This window comes from Danio rerio, chromosome 13, assembly GCF_052040795.2.
Source record: "Danio rerio strain M-AB ecotype USA chromosome 13, GRCz13ab, whole genome shotgun sequence".
Classification (NCBI taxonomy): Eukaryota; Metazoa; Chordata; class Actinopteri; order Cypriniformes; family Danionidae; genus Danio; species Danio rerio.
The window spans coordinates 9,954,798-9,975,000 of record NC_141033.1 but is presented as its reverse complement, the minus strand read 5'-3'; the positions used below and the strand labels follow the sequence as shown (position 1 = coordinate 9,975,000).

General features: G+C 35.3%; 2 protein-coding genes across 5 annotated transcripts in view; one reads left to right on the top strand and one right to left on the bottom strand.

Moving 5' to 3' along the window:
- The window catches only part of sfxn4 (sideroflexin 4), a 10,957-nt gene extending 4,063 nt beyond the window's left edge, over positions 1-6,894 (top strand). Inside the window, 5 exon segments of the mRNA NM_001076662.1 lie at positions 1,213-1,303; positions 1,393-1,508; positions 1,595-1,680; positions 5,284-5,401; positions 6,731-6,894. Coding sequence (NP_001070130.1) covers positions 1,213-1,303; positions 1,393-1,508; positions 1,595-1,680; positions 5,284-5,401; positions 6,731-6,808 — 489 coding nt within the window. The 3' untranslated portion in view covers positions 6,809-6,894.
- A 304-nt stretch (positions 6,895-7,198) lies between these two features.
- Positions 7,199-19,038, bottom strand: dennd10 (DENN domain containing 10). 4 transcript variants are annotated; one of them, NM_001167661.1, is given in 9 exon segments: positions 7,199-9,528; positions 11,957-12,051; positions 12,125-12,232; positions 12,333-12,433; positions 14,314-14,425; positions 14,657-14,805; positions 15,386-15,465; positions 17,598-17,794; positions 18,565-19,038. In NM_001167661.1, coding segments are annotated over 9 exon segments (1,050 nt in total). In that variant the 5' UTR covers positions 18,605-19,038; the 3' UTR covers positions 7,199-9,360.
- Between the last annotated feature and the right edge of the window lie 1,165 nt (positions 19,039-20,203).

The window sequence follows — 20,203 nt, the reverse complement described above, 5'->3', positions numbered from 1 at the left end:
TCACCAACATGGTGCCCGCGGGCTACCTGGATCACATGAGTTGCCTGTGGACCTGTTATAAAATTAGCTTACCATAGCACCACATACCAGTAAGCTGCATCTAATATTTTTTGTAGCAATTCTTTTTAAATCACACTTGCATTGGTGTAAAATTGAAAATGACATTAAGTTATATATTAAAAAAAACTTTAAAAACAATTTCAGACAAATTAAGTGTTGCATATTGATATTTATCTGTCTCCAATCATTGTTGACAACTATTGTGAGAAATCATTAACATAAACAGTGTCTTCACATAGATGTCATAATTCATTAATTATTCATTAGATATCATTAATTATTAATAATAATGAAGCAAATTTGTTATTAGGAAGTGTGTATCAAACTGGTAGCCCTTCACATTAAACGATACCCAAGAAGTAGCTTTCAGTTTCCAAAAGGTTGGTGACCCCTGTTTTAGACCATATGGGCACAGCATGTGTATTAGGATATAACTCAGGTTTTTGAGCACACTTCATTATTATTGTTCATTTATTTGTTTGCTGGAAATTAGAAATAAATTTAGAAATAGTTTTGAAACAAATCTTTGCGCTTAACAATCTAAATTAATTATTTATAGGCTAATTGATGTTTGTGCGTACAAGGTTTCCCTATCCACGAGAGCAAAAGTGAAAGTAGATAATGAGAGGCCTTATTAGGCCGTATTCTATTGTTGCCTTATCTCTCATTCTGGCGCTGCAGATGCTCTGTTCAACTGTTTTCTTGCTAGTGAAATGCTAATTTTTTCCTCTTACAAAGTCGTCATGTAAATAGCAAATGCACTTAAAGGGAATGGGAGATGAGACTCTGATTAGTTTATTCTCAAAACACACCTGTAACTCATTAAGAAAATAAGCTCAACCCTTTTAGACCATGCGCCATGGCGCAAAGCGGATTTTCCCGTCCTTAAAATTGCAAAAGTGGATTCTGACACGCCCTGAAAGCGTTTGTGCCCTGCGCTTTGCACATTGCGCATGGACCGTCAAAATAGAGCCCTAAATGTTGGCAAGGCTAAAATATTAATAAAAAAAAATAATACAACAAATGATTTGTAGAAAAAATGAATGCCATTTGTTGCATTTAAATGTTTTTGCATTTTCAAATGAGCACATCCCAGTACTATTTTACAGTAGAAATAAAATGTTTTCTTGTGATTTTTGGCATCTCTTCCAGGCTCTTCCTCAAATTATACTCCAGCGTTTGAGACTCATCAGTTCTTTGACTCAGACCATCTGTAGGTCATTTTTGCCTGTTCCTCTCGCAGGTACATAATCATCCACACACTTTTTTCAAAATTGTTACTCGAGAAATGTAAAACCTTTACAAATTTTGAATCAATTGTGCTTTTCTTAGCTGGTCTAGCTGCGTTTAACATATTGGTGGTGAGAAGCGAAGAGGCCGAAAATGGAATAAGCTTGTTTGATGCTAATGGTAATGCTGTCGGAGTGTCAAAGGAAGCTGGTTTCAAGGTGCAACAAAACTCAACAGCATATGCATTCTTCTTTGATATCTCACATTTAATCATTCATGGATTAATGGCGCCATTTTGTTTCAGGCTGTTAAGGAAACGGCCATCTCAAGAGCGACTCTCTTTGGCACCATTGCAGCTCTTCCTACTTTTCTGATGGCTCTCTTAGAAAGGTACAAATCAAAACTATTTGCTTTCAACTTCACAATTTGATCCTTAATATTTTGCTAGTGTTATAAATTGTTTCAAGAAGTAAAACCTGTCTATTGTTCAAATTGACTACCCTTTTGTGGTGTTAGTGCCTATTTTTGCCCCATTGACTTTTTTTATAACGCCATTTTTTTTTATTGCAAAGCCTTGACACCATATAATAATGCATTCTTGATTGTTAATGGCTTTCCCTGTTGGGAAGAGGTCAAATTTGTCATTTTTACTCTCAATCATCAGTTTGCTAAGGGGTTAGATAGGCCTGTGCAAAGAAGTTTCTGGCTTTTCTATGGAGTTCCACAGAGTAAAACAAGAAATTATAGCACATGTTCATTAATACACTTACTATATTTACTATGTTCTGAGGGCTGAGGAGCTTATTTTGATTTTCTTAGACATATCAATGTAAGTGCACATTAGCCGCGTTTCCACTATCGCGCCTAAAGCGAGCGAGCCAGGGCGAGCCAAGGCCAGTGGCGTTTCCACTGTCACTTCCGGGGCCTAATCGGGCCAAAGCGGGGCTTTCTTGGGGCTAGCGGCCGGCCTTTTTCGGCCCGCCGAATACCTTGGGCCAAGGGGGGCCAGCTGGGGCTTCGGGGCGGAGTGAAAGGAGAGGCGGGCAGTTTTCTGATCGCACATGAGTACATGCACCAAACAAATAAAGAAATAAGGGAAAGAAAACATCTAGCCTTATAGTCTGGGGTCTTTTTGCGTATGATCACCCTTATGTTTCCCTTTTAAATGTAAGGCTGCTGCATAAAATAATAAAGTGGTTTTAATTTATAGTGACGTTCTTTGCTGCGTCCTCCTTTATGTTTCAATAACGCATAATAATCTTTACACCATATTAAAACACAGCAGACAGTAAAGGTTTTCGAGAGTTTTTGTCAAGTTTAAAATGTTTGTTTGTGCGCGTTTAATGCCTGTATGTGTGTGTGAGATCGGGCAAGAGCGCTCCTTCACAGCTCTGTTATGCCGCGAGCGGCTTTTTTCTTTATTTATTTTGGAGATAATGCACAATATAAATACAACAGAAGGACATAAAACTTAACAAAATACGTGCCCACTTTCGTAGACTTTAAACAATATTGTCATATCTTGATAAAATAGCCTAAGCTATAATGAAATATAATTTAAAGAATTACAAATATCGGATATATATATAAAATCACATTAAATAAATAAATAAACCAATATAAAATAAACAAAAGCTAGCTATATGTAGGTAGCCTATATACAATACATAAATCGAACCGTTTTAAAGCCACATGCCTATAACTTTCATTTTACAAAGACCTGTCTGAAAAAAAAGATTTTCGATATTTTATAAAAAACAATTAACACCGGAGAAGGTTTGAAATATTATTTATAAAGTATTTGGATGCGATGATATTAATCAAATCGCGCAAACAGAGCATTATTCGGGTGAGTGAAAGCAGAATCTAGCCCACCTTTTTTTTCTGTCACTCAGTCCTGCGCAGCGCTCGCTGCTTTAAACGCATCGGGGGAAAGCCCAAACACAAAATGTGTTCTATATCCTCAAACAACTGTTTGTTTTTATATGATGTAGTTAAATTTATAAATGAAACTTTAAATGAAGAGCTTTAGTGAATAGCTGCTGAGCGCAACAAATACAGCTATATTTTATTAGGCTACTCGCTCTTATGCTGAAACACTTAACACGACGTCTATCAAAACGAGGATGTTATAAAATACATGCCATATCGAGTTATAAAGGAGAATTTCTGTGGCTTTATATTATGGATGTGTGCGCTCTCTGTGTTGGGTCCCTGCGTTCGGCGAGAGCAGTCGATACACAATGCCAACAGTCGGTCGGCGAGTAAACAAATGTAATGAATGGAAATACACAGGTCTGTGCATAGACATTTCATGTACTGCTGTACGGTAACGTGTCATTTGTTTGTTTCGGTTGTCTTCATTTTAATGGTTTTGTTTCGTGATGATTCTATGGTGTGCTTTATCTGCCTAATTCCCACTGAAGTAGGCGGGTTGTGTGACGTTTGATTCGGGGACGTTCTGTGGGCGGTGTTTCCGTGACGCCCTGTGAGCTATTAGCCCGACAGTGGAAACGCGACATGATTTCGGCCTCATTTCTCAACCTCCCGGGCTATTGGCCCGGCCCGATTAAAGCCCTGGCTTGCACTGGCCCGATAGTGGAAATGCGGCTAATGTTCACACATACACACCCTGTTTTCCATTTAACTCCTTTTTTGCACTGCAACTGGTGACCAACAGCAAAAAATGACAAATGACACTAACATAACAAAGGGGAGAAGATTTGCCCAGAGTGTATTGTTAAGCATTTTCCCACAACATGTTTTAAAATAAGATTTGTCACCAAAAATCATTCTCTTTGCTCAAACACAGAGCAAGTCGTTGCCAAATTAAGACTCAAAATCCTGTCGGAGTGCATGTAAATGTCCCCAATAGCACAAAAGAGTTAAATATTTTTATTTATTGTTTTAAATTTTACATTCTTTAGGAAACAAACCCCAAACGTTTTACCTAAGTGCCTTACTTTGTGTGTAAACAAATTACTAGGCCCACACGGAATCTGTGCACGCACAATTCCACAGATTTTTAGCCTATCATTGATTCTGTTTATTTACTTGTGTAAATGTGTGTAAATTCATATTTATTCAGTTTTTAAATTAATTTCAGTAATATTATTGTCTAACATGAAAATATTCATGATTTATTAACAATATAGTTTGTACATGATGTTTTCTGTCTTTTTTTAAGAGATATTATATAGACTTGCTTTGTTTACCAAATAAAGTGGATCTAATTGGATTTGCATTGTAAACAGTAAGTGAAGTTTCACAAACTAATTTCGAGAGGAGCGCATGATATGATTGTGCACTGCTGGCCACTCATCCGTAATCAGTAATAATCCAATCAGACTGATCCTAGCTTAATATAAATGGATCACTTTCTCCTTATTGCTCTATCTTCTTTTTGGAAGAATCCCCCCTTCCACCCCACCTCCTCCTTTTTCTCCCCTTCTAAAGGGGGAGCGATCGAGACCTACCTGATCTCCGATCCCATGATATGCTTCTAGACCGGGCGGGAGCCCTGGGCTCAAATATCTCTGAGCTCAGGGTTCTCTCCCGGGACAGCATGCCAAACCTGCTATAAATGCCAAGCATATCTAAGTGGGAACTCTTGAAATAGAAGTTAAAAAGGTATTATTATTTATTTCATATATTAAGGTTTTAGTTATGATACTCCCAAAATCATTCTGCATAAATCTGCAGATTTTTACCAAAATTCTGCTTAGAGCAAAAACTGTCCGCAGATTCCGTCTGGCCCTACCAATTACTCCCTCCGCCTTCTTTTTAAATCAATCACATTTATATTTTCAATTACTCAAATAAATAAAAACCATCAAAACGAATGTATGCATATTGTATTCTAATTACTAGAATACTTCTTGAAACAATTTATATAAAAGATAAAAACACCAGATAAGATTCAAGCATAGCAAGCAGAGCTGTGTGAAGCACACTGAGCTAGTGTTATAAATAACATGTACTCTGTTGTTTCAGGGCCAAGTTTGTCCAAAGGAACCCAAGGTTAATCGCTCCAATTGGGAGCATGTGTACTGTCATTACTTTTGGCCTGATGATCCCTGTGTCTTTCAGTCTTTTTCCGCAGCTGGGCAAGGTAACATTCAATGTGTGATATATGTTAATTGTTAGCGCTAATCCATAAAAAAATCAGGTCATATTTGAAAATATATTGTCAAGTTTCAGATTTTTTTTAAGATTCAGTATGTTAGTTTAATACCCAGTGGTTGAACTAGGTATTGCACACCCGGTTCAAAACACATGCAAGCACAGGTTGCCAGATTAACAACATCAACAGAAGTGTGCTCGAGCCTAAAGGCTGACTTAAGGCTGATATAAATTGTGTTCTTTATAAAAGCAACGGCACACAATAGAAGGAATATTTTCCATGTTAAAAGGAGTTTTTGTTCTAACCAACACCTGAAATTAATATAATTTTTTTTAGAAACGGCTTCTATTACTTACTGCTGAATAACAGAAAACTGACAATGATCACCTCATGTACACCTCTTTAGCTTTATTCCGTTGAAATGCTATTAATGTGAGCTTGAATGCCATTTTACATCACATTTATTGCCATACTACTGAAAGCAGCAGCAGATAGTTCACCTCAGATCTTGAAAATAAACTTTAGAACTGTGACTCGCATATCAGTGATTTAGCATGTACAATTAATAATGTTAAGGAGGTTTAAAATGTATTAATTAGATTATAAACCTTACCATTGTGTTGGAGTGCAGTAAGTGCACTATTCTGTGCTCCTGAATGGCTGTATTTAAATTTCTGTCATGTTTCGTCTGGAGCAAGCAGTCAAATTGTTTATCACTGCAAATCTCAACACGTAGCGTGTTATTAGAACACTGGGTTCTTATGTAACCTGCTCACGTTCGTAATATTTAAATTATTGCTAAGTAATAACCGCCTCATGTGCAACTCTGCGTCTAATTTCGGAGTCTGCTACAGTCCACCGGAGGTCGCATTTGGGTCACGGACGCACACTTTGAGAGCCTTTCTTACTGAATGAATGAAATATGCAGTTTTCCACCAAGGCAACCCGGGGTGCTGAAACATAATTGGCTAAACTGGCATTGAGCGGGTTAGATGACCAAAACAAAGACAGACGTTCCAGCACGGAACGCACATTTTCATTTCATTTCAGCATAATATCTGACTTCAGCATAGTTTTTCAGATAAACAAGAATATTTACTTAGCATGTTTCTTAAACATTTATTTTTATGCTTTAGAAGAGTCAGAAACTTACATACAGCACCTTTAACTTTTTTGTTTCAAATCAAGTTTATTTGTATAGCGCTTTTTACAATAATTATTGTTTTATGAAACCAAAAATAGTTTTAAGCTAATCAAAAATGCATTCATCACCAATTGATGGGCATGGCTCAAGCTAAGCAACTTTTGTTTTTGCAGATAAAGAAGGAGAATTTAGAAAAGGAGTTTCAGTCACTTGACGGTAACGAGGAGCTGTTTTACCACAGAGGATTGTAAAGCTGACATTGTGAACTTGCCTATTTGAGGGTGACTATTGTTGACATTTTGCAGACACAAAGTTTCAATAAAAATAATAGAGTATACGAAATGCCCAGTTCATTTTTACAAATGTTAATAATGGTAGCAGCTATGTTTTGAAAGCATGCAGTCTTTAAAAAATGTATTGGTTAATGCTGCATTACTGCTCAAGCAACCTTGATTATGCCATTTTAAAAGAACTAAATTTTGGTCTCCAACAAAAGATAAAAAAATTAATTAATAAATACCATATATGCTTGTAATATAAATTGCAGCATTTCCTCTTTTCTCAGCGTCAGAAACCTCTCTGCTAAATAAAAAACCCCTTATAGCAAAACTTTAATGGCTTAAGCAAGAAGGACAAATGTATGTTTTTGAATCTGTTTTAATTTAATAGCTGCATTTCAGGATAAAAATGGTTTAAGCACTGCACTGAAATGCATCTTAACAAATAATACTAAAAGACACTTAAACATTCATCACCTCACCAGACCCTATTTCCACTCATGGACATGTTAAATATATTATTTGTTCACATTTATTCAAACATCAGAGGAAACAACAATTTCTGAGTTAAGTAGAGTCCGACCATCCTCATATATTGTAAGACATATTGCATGTATGATTAGAATGTCTTTTAAGATCTTTTTAGGCACAGAGATTAGTAGTTTATTACAAGGGGATTAACATTAAGTAGATTAAACAAATAACATGAAGGAATTTAAATGTGAATATTATGGACACTCAATGGAAATGTGGGAATAAAGTTAGAAATCTGAAAATTAGGAATGAATATTTATACTTTCAAACACTATTCATTAATAAAAAGTAATTTTACATGATTATACCAACAGATTGTTAATTAAAATCATAACATTTTGGCACTCTGGTTTTTCAGGATTCAATTTCTTTACATTCTGATTTTATTGCAACCCAATTCTATGTTAAATTAACAAAGGGATATATGCACAGCTACTGTTTTTCAGCTGATGATGAACTTCCAGTGAAAGGTTTATGTGGCTATTTTCCGAAGCTTCCTTTTACAGCATTGATGTTGTATTTTAATTAAAATATAATCCGTTAAATAGACGTAAGCATTCAGTTGTTCAAGCGTAAAATGAGATGAAAGACCATGTGAACACTAGCACCGTCAGTAGCAGCAGGCAGAAACTCTATCACAAATTCATAGGTAAAATAAATTTCCATATTTTCAAGACATGGCGTGAAAAAATTGAATTTAATGCAGTGCTTCTTGCCCGGTCTGATACACACTTTATATCAGGCAGTGAAGACCACTGGTCTTTCAAGCTTTCAGATCCTAAATGTGGAAACTCTGTAATGGCGCGACAGTTCAACCGGAAGCGCTTGGGCTAGCAGTCTGTGTGCATATACCCCATTAACAACACTATTATTGTTTTACAGTTCAACAAATGTCTTTTAGTTATGCATGAAGTAAGCAGCTGTGAGCCCTTTTACATCAATGTGCAATGTTTAAATCTTACAAAAGTTAAAACAGCATGCAAAACTATGATTATGCACAACTTAATTAGATACCTCAGGAATGCTTGTGTATAAATTGTTCCTTTACTTCAGATCAAAGTGCTACCAAAAGGTTTGAGATTATTATTAGTTTCAAAAATCAAACCTGTGTTGATGATTAGAAATGTCACATTCAGCATTAATTCTTAAACAGACCCGTGATTAACAGTCATGGAAATATTAGGACACCCTGTTGAATTTCATGGTTTTCATAGTCCTTGGCAGGAATTAATATCTGGAAGATAAATCCTCAGATGAACAGTGTCACATGACTCATCACACCATGTTATTATTTACAGTATTTAACAAAATAAAGCTGGTTCAAATTCTAGCAGATTTTAGCTCCTTGCCTGAACATACCTGCAAGGATGTTTCTAGAAAGCTTAGTAGGAGATGATTAGCTAGCCTAGGTGTGCCCAGGTGTGCTAGCCCAAGGTGACAATAGTGAAGTCCTTCACACTCGCGTTCAAGGGCCAAGAGGAAGGGGAAGGGGTACAAAAATAGAATTGGGATTAGGCCTCAAAATACAGATTTTTTTTTTCTTACTGTTGTCGATTTGCTGGTTTGTTTGGGATCATTAATTTGTTGCATGATATAATTTTAGCTCAGATGTGTATTGTTAACACACCTGAAGGCCCCAATGTAAGCTAATGATCAGTTCAGGCATTTGATTAGCCATGCCTGACTTCTGTTAATACTACATGTTGTTGTTCATCTGAGGTTTTATTTTCCAAATTTTAAGACCTCTGCCAGAGATAAGATAATCTTTATTGTCCTGATATGAAAAGAAATATAATTTAATAGGGTGTCTTAACTTGATCACATGACTATTTTTAGTTATTTTGCATGTCTTTATATTTCTATATAACCAGCTCACATGTTCAATATTGGACAAATATTGTTTTGAGTGTTCCAGTTCAATATGTGATCTCACTGTGAATGGTAAATTCCTGAATGCGACTCATGCCTGTGGGTCAGGATCGAGCGACTGGTCAGATCTTCAGCAGTTGCTCAGCCGCTGCTAAGTGAAACAGGAAGTTCTCAGTCGCTGGAGGATAGTGCCCCTGCTTCAGACACTCCAAAGTCAGTTTAGAGTTGTCTGCATGGTCGGCGAGAGACATCAAGTTACTGAGGATCTCTTTAGTTTTGACTGAAATATCCTGGAGACAGATTGAAACATGGAAAAAAAGGGGTTGGGTTAAAATCACAACATTGTGGGGATTCCATTTTTGTTTTGTTTTTGGTTAATTCCTCACAAGTAGGTTCATATATTGACTAAATGCATGTTACGGGCTAAAAGGAGTATGAATGAGCAGATTTTGAAAGAACATCAAAATGCCAGACAAGGGCAGAGTTCAGCCATTTATGCTCCTAATCTAAGGGGCTTTGGGTTTTATTAGTTTTTCATGTCTTATGTTATTTGACAATGGTTTGCCTAATAAATATTAATACTTTTTTTTTTGTCTGCATGATCTGAAGATGACAGTGATGAGCAGTGAGGTTTGTGGCTGGTGAGGCACTGACTTACAAATATATGCACCCAATTTATTTGCCAACTATCAATTGTCTTTCATATCTCATATCCGCATTCTTTCTATACAAATATCAGGTACATATTGAGCCAAGGTAGACTGTAAAATGTATAGCGGTTCAGTGTGCCTTACAAAAAACAACAAGGTGGACGCAAACAGACAACTATAGACCATTTTGAGGGATGTAAACAATAACAATGGTCCTGGTCCTAATTGCTTCAGATCATCCAAAAAGGTCCTTATGTTGAAAAATAATGTTATGGCAGCTGTTTTAACATTAACCAGTTAAACATTAACCAGCTGCTATTTTGGGATTTCCACCTGGATTTTGCCTACCCACATTTAAAAGCTTCACAAATCCACATGCAGAGGTGTAAAAGCAAAAATTTTGTATCATTTTAAAGAAAACCCTTTGAATTTTCATAAAACACTATTGAAAGTGTTTAAAATATCTATATATGTCGTCTGTGTTATAATAAACACCTAAAAAAAGAGGTGCTTTTTGTATTTTTTTTATAAACTCAAATTTGAAAGTGCACCTTTTAGGTTCCGTGTGGTCTAGCGTGCTGTAATTAATTTGGGTGTTTCCTGCACATGTCTGTAATCATAGGAAAAAAGAAAAATGTCTCTACCATAATCTATGCAAAAGTTATTGTATTCCAACTGATGAGAGGTGCTATACAAGCCACAGAGACCGATCATTGTTTACATATTTCACTATTTTTTTGTTTGATCAAACATAATTCACTGTATTTGGACCACATCAGACATATAAAAGGATTACTTATGCACATTACCTCAAAAACAGAGGAGAATGGCCCTGAAGCGCACAGCATAAGGTAAGAGTTGACAGCTGTCTGTGCTACCTGGGGCTGCTTATTGATCATAAATGTATTGTTTTCACTTCTGCACCATGGAAACACCGCGATTCATTTGGCAACTGTTTTATAAGTGAATATAATTCAGTAAAAAGAATGCTAGAGCCGTATGAGCACTGGCAGGAGCTTTCATTTGAGCTATAACTTGTACATATGTCATATATGGACCATATGAAAATGAACCAGTGTAAAGTACCCAGCTCAGGTATCCAAAATACTGTGTATATAAGTGTAAATAACTTTTGAACAGTAGAATAAAAACAAAGTGATGCATATTTGCATAAAACATAGATTCAACACAATCAAACCAAAATACGGGGATCTGGTGGAATGCTAGCCCTTTAAATCTTAAAGCAAAAGTCGATGACGTCAAGGACCTGGTACCAGGTCCGAAGAGTTTAACTGGTTAAAATATAATTGAACTACCTCTTGTTACAGTTATGAAATAATTTCATAAGCAGAATAAAATCAAGAATAAATACTCACTAAATCAAATAGTTAAGTGTTCCAGTAAGCTGACCGGGGTGTCACTAGCCAATCTAGAGGCTGTGTACACCAGGCAGCTTAAGAGAATCCCAAATTCAATTTTAAGTAACACTGCAGTGCTCATCCCCTACACTCAGAGTTTCAGCTCCTTCCTTTTGATTGCAGGTTTCTATTATTAAGCTGTAGAACGAAACGATACAAAAATAGTTTCATACCAGCAGCCATTAGACATTTAAATAAGGCATAGACTAAAGCAGAGATGTTTCAGTGACTTGTATATTTTAGATCATTTTAAACATTTACTTTGGGGGTGGGGGGGTGGACACTTAAAGTGATTATTTATTTACTCTTTATGATTACGGTTTGTCTTAATGTTCATTTGTTGTTGTTACTCTTGACTGCAAACCAAATCTACCTTCGGGTATAAATAAAGTAACCTACCCTACCCATCTTCAACATTTTTCAGACTGTTCTCCATTATACTGCCGTTCATCAAAAACTACTTTTATTATAATCATCAAGCCTTTGCCTATTTTACATTGTCCGTCCATCCAAATATGCAGACATTTTGTGCACGTTTTGATCATATCGCATTATGCAAGTCAATTTGTAATAGATGTTGTGGCAAGAAAATAAAAATACTGTGATGTATTAACCAGAAAACACAACACGTGTAGTTATTCATAGCTCACCTTAATAACCTGCGCATCTGAACGATCAGCGTCCTCTGCAGCCTGGACAATGAAGTTGCCGATCTCTTTATGGAGTTTCCCCATAGACATTGCCTCTATAAACAGAAGTTACAGTGGGTTAAACATGCATATGGGGATTTAGCTCATTGCCAGTCACAAATCTCTCACCTTTGGCATTTTGTGAAACAGTAATCTCACTGTCTGGAAGATTAACAAACACATCGAACAAGTCTGATCTGTCTTTGACTTCAGGATCAACAAACCCTGCCACATACCCTGCAGAGAACGCAGAAATGATTACTAATAGTACTACATGTAGCAAAGTGTGGTAAACATATCAATATCTAGAATTAGAAGGAGAAGAAATTAATCTTACCTGTACAGACCTTGAGGTTTTCCAGCTCATCATTGTCAAGGTGAACAAAAGGGTGAAGGATGGACCAATCTTTCCTATGCCACACTAGACAAGGAAGAGCTCTGCTTTCACAAAGAAAGACACTGTTTGTTTTTTAAATCACACTTAAGAATAAGGTTTCAATAGTAAATGTATTTACTAAAATGAACTGATAATTAACAATGCTTGTACAGCATTTATTAATCACTGTTCAACGTTTACCAATGCATTATTAACATCCAAATTAATGCTTGTTAACATTCGTTAATGCACCGTAAGCTAACAATGAGTGACTGAATTTGCATTAACCAACGTTCACCAACATGAACAAATATTGTAATAAAAATGTTTTGTTCATTGTTTGTTTGTATTAGTAAACTCATTATCAATAACACAACCATATTCTGGTGTTACCATTTTTTAAAGAAATTACTATTATCAGAAAACTAATATTTATTTTGATGTTGAAAAGCTTTTTTGTGTGTTTTAAAATTTACCACATTTTTATCAAATATTCATAAATTTCGCAATAATTTTACAAAACCTTCTTTTTCGAATTAATTATTCTTTTATGTCCATCAAAGAATATTGTGGAATATGTATTTTGTTTCCACAAAAATATTTTGATCAAGTTTTCAGCAAAGTTGCGAAGACAACAAAGTTATCTTGTTATCCAATCACATGATCAGTTGTGGCCTAGTCATATGAGGTTTTGTTGCACATATTTATATTTGATCAATGGTTTTGTTGTATTTTTTTCACGCTGTCCTATGAATAGATCCACCCAAATTGAGTAATTATTTTATACTTGAGTATATGTATATATCGGGTGATGCAGTGGCGCAGTAGGTACAGTAGTGCTGTCGCCTCACAGCAAGAAGGTCGCTGGGTTGCTGGTTTAAACCTCGACTCAGTTGGCGTTTCTGTGTGGAGTTTGCATGTTCTCCCTGCATTCGCGTGGGTTTCCTCTGGGTGCTCCGATTTCCCCCACAGTCCAAAGACATGCGGTACAGGTGAATTGGGTAGGCTAAATTGTCTGAAATGTATGAGTGTGTATGTGTGGATGTTTCCCAGAGATGGGTTGTGGCTGAAAGGGTATCCGCTGCGTAAAAACGTGCTGGATAAGTAGGCGATTCATTCCGCTGTGGCGACCCCGGATTAATAAAGGGACAAAGCCGACAAGAAAATGAATAAATGATATGTATATATTTTATGTATATGTAATATGTGTGTATATATATATATATATATATATATATATATATATATATATATATATATATATATATATATATATATATATATTCTATACAGTTGAAGTCAGAATTATTAGCCCCCTTCAAATTTTTTTCTTCTTTTTTAAAATATTTTTTAAATGATGTGTAACAGAGCAAGGAAATTTTCACAGTGGGTTTGGTAAAATTTTTTCATCTGAAAAAAGTCGTATTAGTTTTATTTCGGCTACAATTTATTATATATTATGTACTATCATAATGGCAAAGATAAAATAAATCAGCTATTAGAAATGAGTTATTAAAACTATTATGTTAGAAATGTGTTGAAAAAATCTTCTCTCTGTTAAACAGAAATTGGGGAAAAAATAAACAAGCGGTCTAATAATTCAGGGGGGCTAATAATTCTGACTTTAACTGTATATTTTATTTTCATGCAATTTCAATCCATTATTTTTTTAAAGCTGGATCTTTCAAAATGTCTATAATATTATATAAATGGAAACACTGCTAAAACATTGTTTTCTGAGCACCGGAACAGCATGTCAGAATGATTTCTCAACAGAAATGTGACAATGAAGATATTTTGAACAACAAAACAGAGAGCAGTTCTTTTTAAATTGTACAACTAATTCACAATATAAATTTCACTATATTTTAGTAAATCATGCTTAATGAGATTAAGAATGTTAATTAAGGAAATTGAGTTTCATTAAAATTTCAGTGTTTACCTTGTGAATTCCAGCAGTGCCTCAATTCGTGGATGATACACTACCACCCGTTTCTTCAGCATTAGTGCTGTGTATAGGATGATGGTTTCCATACCAAACTGTGACACAACATCTAAAATAAAAAGTATGCATCTCAAAGTCTTAACTATACTGAAGCAAACTACACATGTTTTTTTTTTTTTACTGAAATGAGACTCTGCAAAGATTTATATATATAAAAAAACCATTAAGCACATGGCTATGATAAGTCTATGATGCATTACATCAGGTGACATTTGCTGTTCAGTTCTTGCTAAATGCTGCTGGAAGTTCTTGTAATGTGCATTAAAATGTTCACTGTTACCTTTTAAGGAGCCAGCGAGGAGGGCTTTCCTGACATCGTAATCTTTAATAAGGAAAGAGCCGTTCTCATCACTCTGGCATATCCCTTTAGTCAGAACAGCAATGTAGCCTTCCATCATCTTCACAGGACTTCCATGTTTCATGTATGTCCTGAACAAAAACAAAATATTCTTACATATACAAATAGTTACCAAATAATTAACACATTTTTGAGTGTGGCCCAGCAAAATTAATGTCAGAAATTATGAATATAATTCTGGAATGCTTATGAATAAAATTTTCATTCTGATCTTGTTTTAAAGAACAGACTTTATATCATTTAAATAAAAAAGTTGTTCATTGTAATAAAATATTATTGTAATAAAAATGTACTGCGATAAAACTTATATTACTAATACTTGCTTTATTTATAATATACTTAAAATATATATAATGCATAAGACAGGAAAAGTGTTTGTTTTTTGTTTTTTTTTAACCTTGCCTGCATGTCAACCTGTTCTTGGGGACTTCCGAAACTAAAACTTGGACTCTATATAATCCATTTATATTATAATTCCTAATAGTGGCACTTTAACACTAAAACCATTCATTTACATACAACACAGTGAGTGTGTTAAACATACCTGCACAGAACTCTACTGAACGCAGCATATTTTTCAGGGTTGAAGTCCTTCGCTGTGACACTAAAACCATTCATTTACATACAACACAGTGAGTGTGTTAAACATACCTGCACAGAACTCTACTGAACGCAGCATATTTTTCAGGGTTGAAGTCCTTCGCTGTGACAACTATAGAGAAATGTGTCACCTTTGAATGAAATTGAACATTCAGTTATCTTTTACATTACAAATATGTACTGTAGGCTAACACATACATAATTAAAATAAACATTTTACTATTAAGGTGAAAAGTATGTCATGAGATAAACTAAGGAGTCACAAAATACATTTTATATTTAACTCCCACCCACTTACTGTAACTGTCCACAAAAACATTAAAACTTGAATGAGATGCTCCACACTCTCCAAATGGAAGTTGTTTTAGTGACTCATTTTGAGATTCTTGTCAAACACAACTCTAGATTTGTTTTCAAACTAAATTATTATCTAATGCTAATTTTATCCATACACACTCACAGTGATTGTTAAATAAGTAGCTACAGTTAAAACAATTCTAAACATGTTTATTCATTCCCACTCTTTTAAGTCTATCCATTTACATAACTCTCAGTCATTTGTGATGTTATTGTAATTTCACTCATTAAAGGGCTCTAGAAATAGGTAGATAGTAGGATAAATCGCTAGTCATTATAAAAAGAGCACGCACACTACAGACTCTGCCACTGGGTTCCAGCATGGGTTGAAATGGAATGCGATTATTGCACCCAAGTATCTTTGCATGCGTTACTACGCTCTTCATTACCATTAAATACATCAACTACTCCTCTAACCCTATAGTACTTAATAGTCTTCGAATCTGGTTACAATTTAGAAAACATTTTGGCTTTCAAACAATGTCTAGTCTGTCTCCCATATATAAAAACCCTTCTTTCCTGGCCTCTATCTCATACCAATCTTTTGTATTATGGTTTAGAAGTGGCATCGTAAGCATGAATGACCTTTTTGTGATGATACATTTGTTACATTTTCTTATTTATCAGAAAAATTTAACCTTCCCAAAACTCTTTTTTTTTCGATATCTTCAGATTTATACTTCCCATTTTCCCATTTGCACCTCCCAAACAAGAATTCGATCAGGTTTTAGAGACAAAACTTTGTAAAGGTGCAGTCTCTAAAATTTATAAAACAAATTTTTCATTTATTAGACAGTTAGATTCCTCATCCTGTTCTAAAATAAAGCAGAGCTGGGAATCAGATCTCAATCATGTTTTCACAGACGAGGAATGGTCCAAGGCTCTGTCTCGTGTACAAACCTCTTCTATTTGTGCTCCTCATACCCTTATACAATTCAAATTATTGCATAGAGTATATTGGACTAAGGCAAAAATATCTAAAATTAACCCTGGTTTTGATCCAATTTGTGATCGGTGTCGACAAGCTCCAGCCACTCTTCTTCATACTTTCTGGCTTTGTCCAGCGCTAAGCACTTTTGGGGCATCAATTTTTAAATCAATTTCTGAATGCTTTCTTTTAGATATTGAGCCATGCCCCCTAGTGGCATTATTTGGACTTAACCCTACAAATGTTCTTTTGTCATCTACATAATCAAATGCACTTGCCTTTTGTTTAATAATTGCTAAAAGGCTCACAACACTAAACTGGAAAAATCCTTCCCCACCCAGTTACATACATTGGATGCATGATCTGATGCAGTCTATGCAAATAGAAAAGATTAGATATACAGTTTGCGGTAATACAGAAAAATTTGACACTATCTGGCAACCCTTCCTCTTACACTTTAAAAATAAAAATAATAAATAAATAAACATGTATATATGTATGTGTATATGTATGCAAGTATATAGCTTACTTATTTTCCCTGCCCCTGGCATAGTTACGAATGGAGAGTGTTTTTTAATTTATTTTATTATTATTTTTTTTATATATATTATTATTTTATTTTCTACTGCTGTACCCTTTGAGTATTTGTATTTATTTATTCTCTGTACTGTGGTTTTTTTATTTGTAATTGTTTTTCCTTAATGCATGAATATGTAATTATATTGTTTTATTCAGAGAGAAAGAAAACGTGAGCGCAATTGTATTCTACCACCACATTGGAGCAGTTGATGTCTAATGATTCTGTGTATCTGATGCTGTGGCTCTCTGACTAACATATTTCAATAAAAAACAGAGTTAAACTAAAATAAATAGAATAAAAAGAACGCGTTAAAGATATTTTAATGATATATTATTAAATATTACAACAAAGCAGGTTTATCAGGATGTAAGTGGAATCTAAAACATAAAGTCTCTCACCTTTTTAAGTACAGTGGGCTCCTGGACCTCGACAGTGGTGATGTAGTACCACGTCCGACAGAACTGTCCAAATACAAACGTGTGCAGTACCTGATTGTCCAACGTCAAGCAGCATTTTCTCAACATCACTTCTCGAAGATCAGCATCGATGGAAGGATAACACCAAACCCAAAGAGTGTCTGCATTTACATCCTTCTCTGTGGAAAAGAGAGAATTATGTTACTGACAGTATACTCATTATTTAATACTTATATGAAGTTCATGTTCACAACAAATATTCAATGTTATGGCGTTTTCTTCAACACAAAACAAATGACAGAAGAGCAAAGTTAGAGATTGCACACTGACTTCCACTGAATATTTTAAATAATGAAGGTGAATGTTGACTGAGGCCAGAAAGAAATATATTCTTCTATGGGTTGTAAAAAAAAAACATATAAGGGTCAATACATAATAAGAGAATAGTATTTCTGGTTTAATCATCACTTTAGTGTAACTTTTGTTAACACATAGTCTACACATGTATAAATCCCTGCTGAAAAATCCAGCTTAAACCAGCCTAGGCTGGTTGGCTGGTTTTAGCTGGTCGACCAGGCTGGTTTTAGAGGGGTTTTGGCCACTTCCAGGCTGGTTTACAGCCATTTCCAGCCTGGTCTTAGCTGGTTAGGCTGGGAGATGACCAGCTAAAACCAGCTTGACCAGCCTAGCAGGCTGGGAGCCCAGCCAAAACCAGCTATGACCAGCTTAAACCAGGCTGGTCAAGCTGGTTTTAGCTGGATTTAGCTGGTCATTTTCCAGCCTGACCAGCTAAGACCAGGCTGGAAATGGCTGGAAACCAGCCTGGAAGTGGCCAAAACCCCTCTAAAACCAGCCTGGTCGACCAGCTAAAACCAGCCAACCAGCCTAAGCTGGTTTAAGCTGGATTTTTTAGCAGGGATGGTTTTACCCTTCAGTTTTTTTAACTTACCAATTAATCCAAGGCTCAGCATCAGCTCTGGTGTAGCCATATCCCATAACTTATTCAGAGTAGTCTGGTTTTAATGCAATTTGTTTATTGTTAAAACAGCTTATAGCTTATGTTTGGAAAACATATGAAAGTCTTGTCAGCTCGAATAAACACACTCCACTATAAAACACGACGGTTTAATGTTAGCCTATCCAGAAAACATTGAAAATGTTCACATAAAAAAAGATTATTCACTTGAAATGTGCAATTATTATATAAAATGTCTCGGTTAATATTATTAAGTCGCGAGTTTGGTCGAATTCGCTGCTGAGTTAATAGATCCGTTAAGTGCAGGATAGGAGGACAAAAATGAAGGAAAAAGAAATATATAAATCGAAAACTTGTCAAAAACACTGGGCATCCACTACTGGTCAGGTGATCAACACGCTTTTTCCGGGTTTTTTCCTCCTCTGGCTTCAACCAAAGAACATAGAATCACCAAGAGGCTATCATGTAGTGCAATTTGGTAAACAGCCACTAGACGGCGCGGCGGCCATTTTTGGAACGAGCACTCCAATAGAGCAACAGCATATTATAAGTCTGTAAAATAAACTATTAAAAGTGCTGATGATTGTCATAGTAAGTGATGCATTGTCGTCTTTCAGGTTGCATCTCAGCTTTAATGCGCTTTTAAAATAAATTAATAAAAAAACAAAGCAGCTGCTTGCCATCGCGACAGCAATAAGATCCAATGGACGGCCAATCGCTTTCACTCCAAAATGGCGGAATCCGGGCTGTTGCTGGCCGCTGCTGTTGCAATGTCGCGTCTTGGTCATTCTAAGCCATTTGCTCCAACCAAAGAGCTTAAAATGATTCTATGCTCCTTGCTTCAAATAAACATTTAGAATCATACTGCCATCTAGTGGTTTGGTGTGATTCAAAGTGTCCATTTAATCTTTTGTCATATATTAATTAACTGGAAATAAAATACCTACTCGTTCTAACTTCACCCAGTTTAGCCACATTGCTTGGCAATTTGAATATTCTTTTTTTGTTTGTATTTTTTATTATAATTTATGTTCAAACCTTGCTATTGGTCTTTAGGGTAATATAAATTAGAAAGTGGCCACATTTGTAATATAGAAAATAGCATTATAAATCAAAAATATCACAGAAATTTTCCTTATAAAAAGAAAAATAAATGCGGATAATATTTTATATATTTTTATTTATTATCATGTAAAATATTATTAAATATAATTAAATGTTAAATGTTAAATATTATTATTATTATTATTATTATTATTATTATTATTAGGGAATCTGCTGCCTAATTGATTTGAATCAAATTTAACTCAAATTTTTTCTGTTTACACTATACTTCTGTTTATAATGTAAAAAGACCAAGTGTGTAACAGAGAATCAATGGAGAAGAGCTCTACTACTGCTCTGATTGACTTTCTGCTGATCAACTGTTGTTTACATTTAAACCAGTTCAATATTCTGTCACCACGGCGACTTGAGTTTACACTGGAAATCAACACAACTCTCTGAGTCTGATCACTCGAGCTCTTTGAACTCTCCAGTCTCACAAGTTTCATCTGATTTGTCTGATTTTGAAAGTTGATCTTCATGGAGCGACGACACCTCAGAAGGACCA

Coding starts and splice junctions, on each gene's coding strand:
- dennd10 (XM_087277966.1), bottom strand. CDS start 18,604: ATGGCTACACCAGAGCTGATGCTGAGCCTTGGATTAATTG. Junction 14,806..15,385: donor TTCAGTAGAGTTCTGTGCAG/GTATGTTTAACA, acceptor GTTTTTGTTCAG/GACATACATGAAACATGGAA. Junction 12,052..12,124: donor TGTTTCACAAAATGCCAAAG/GTGAGAGATTTG, acceptor TTCTGTTTATAG/AGGCAATGTCTATGGGGAAA.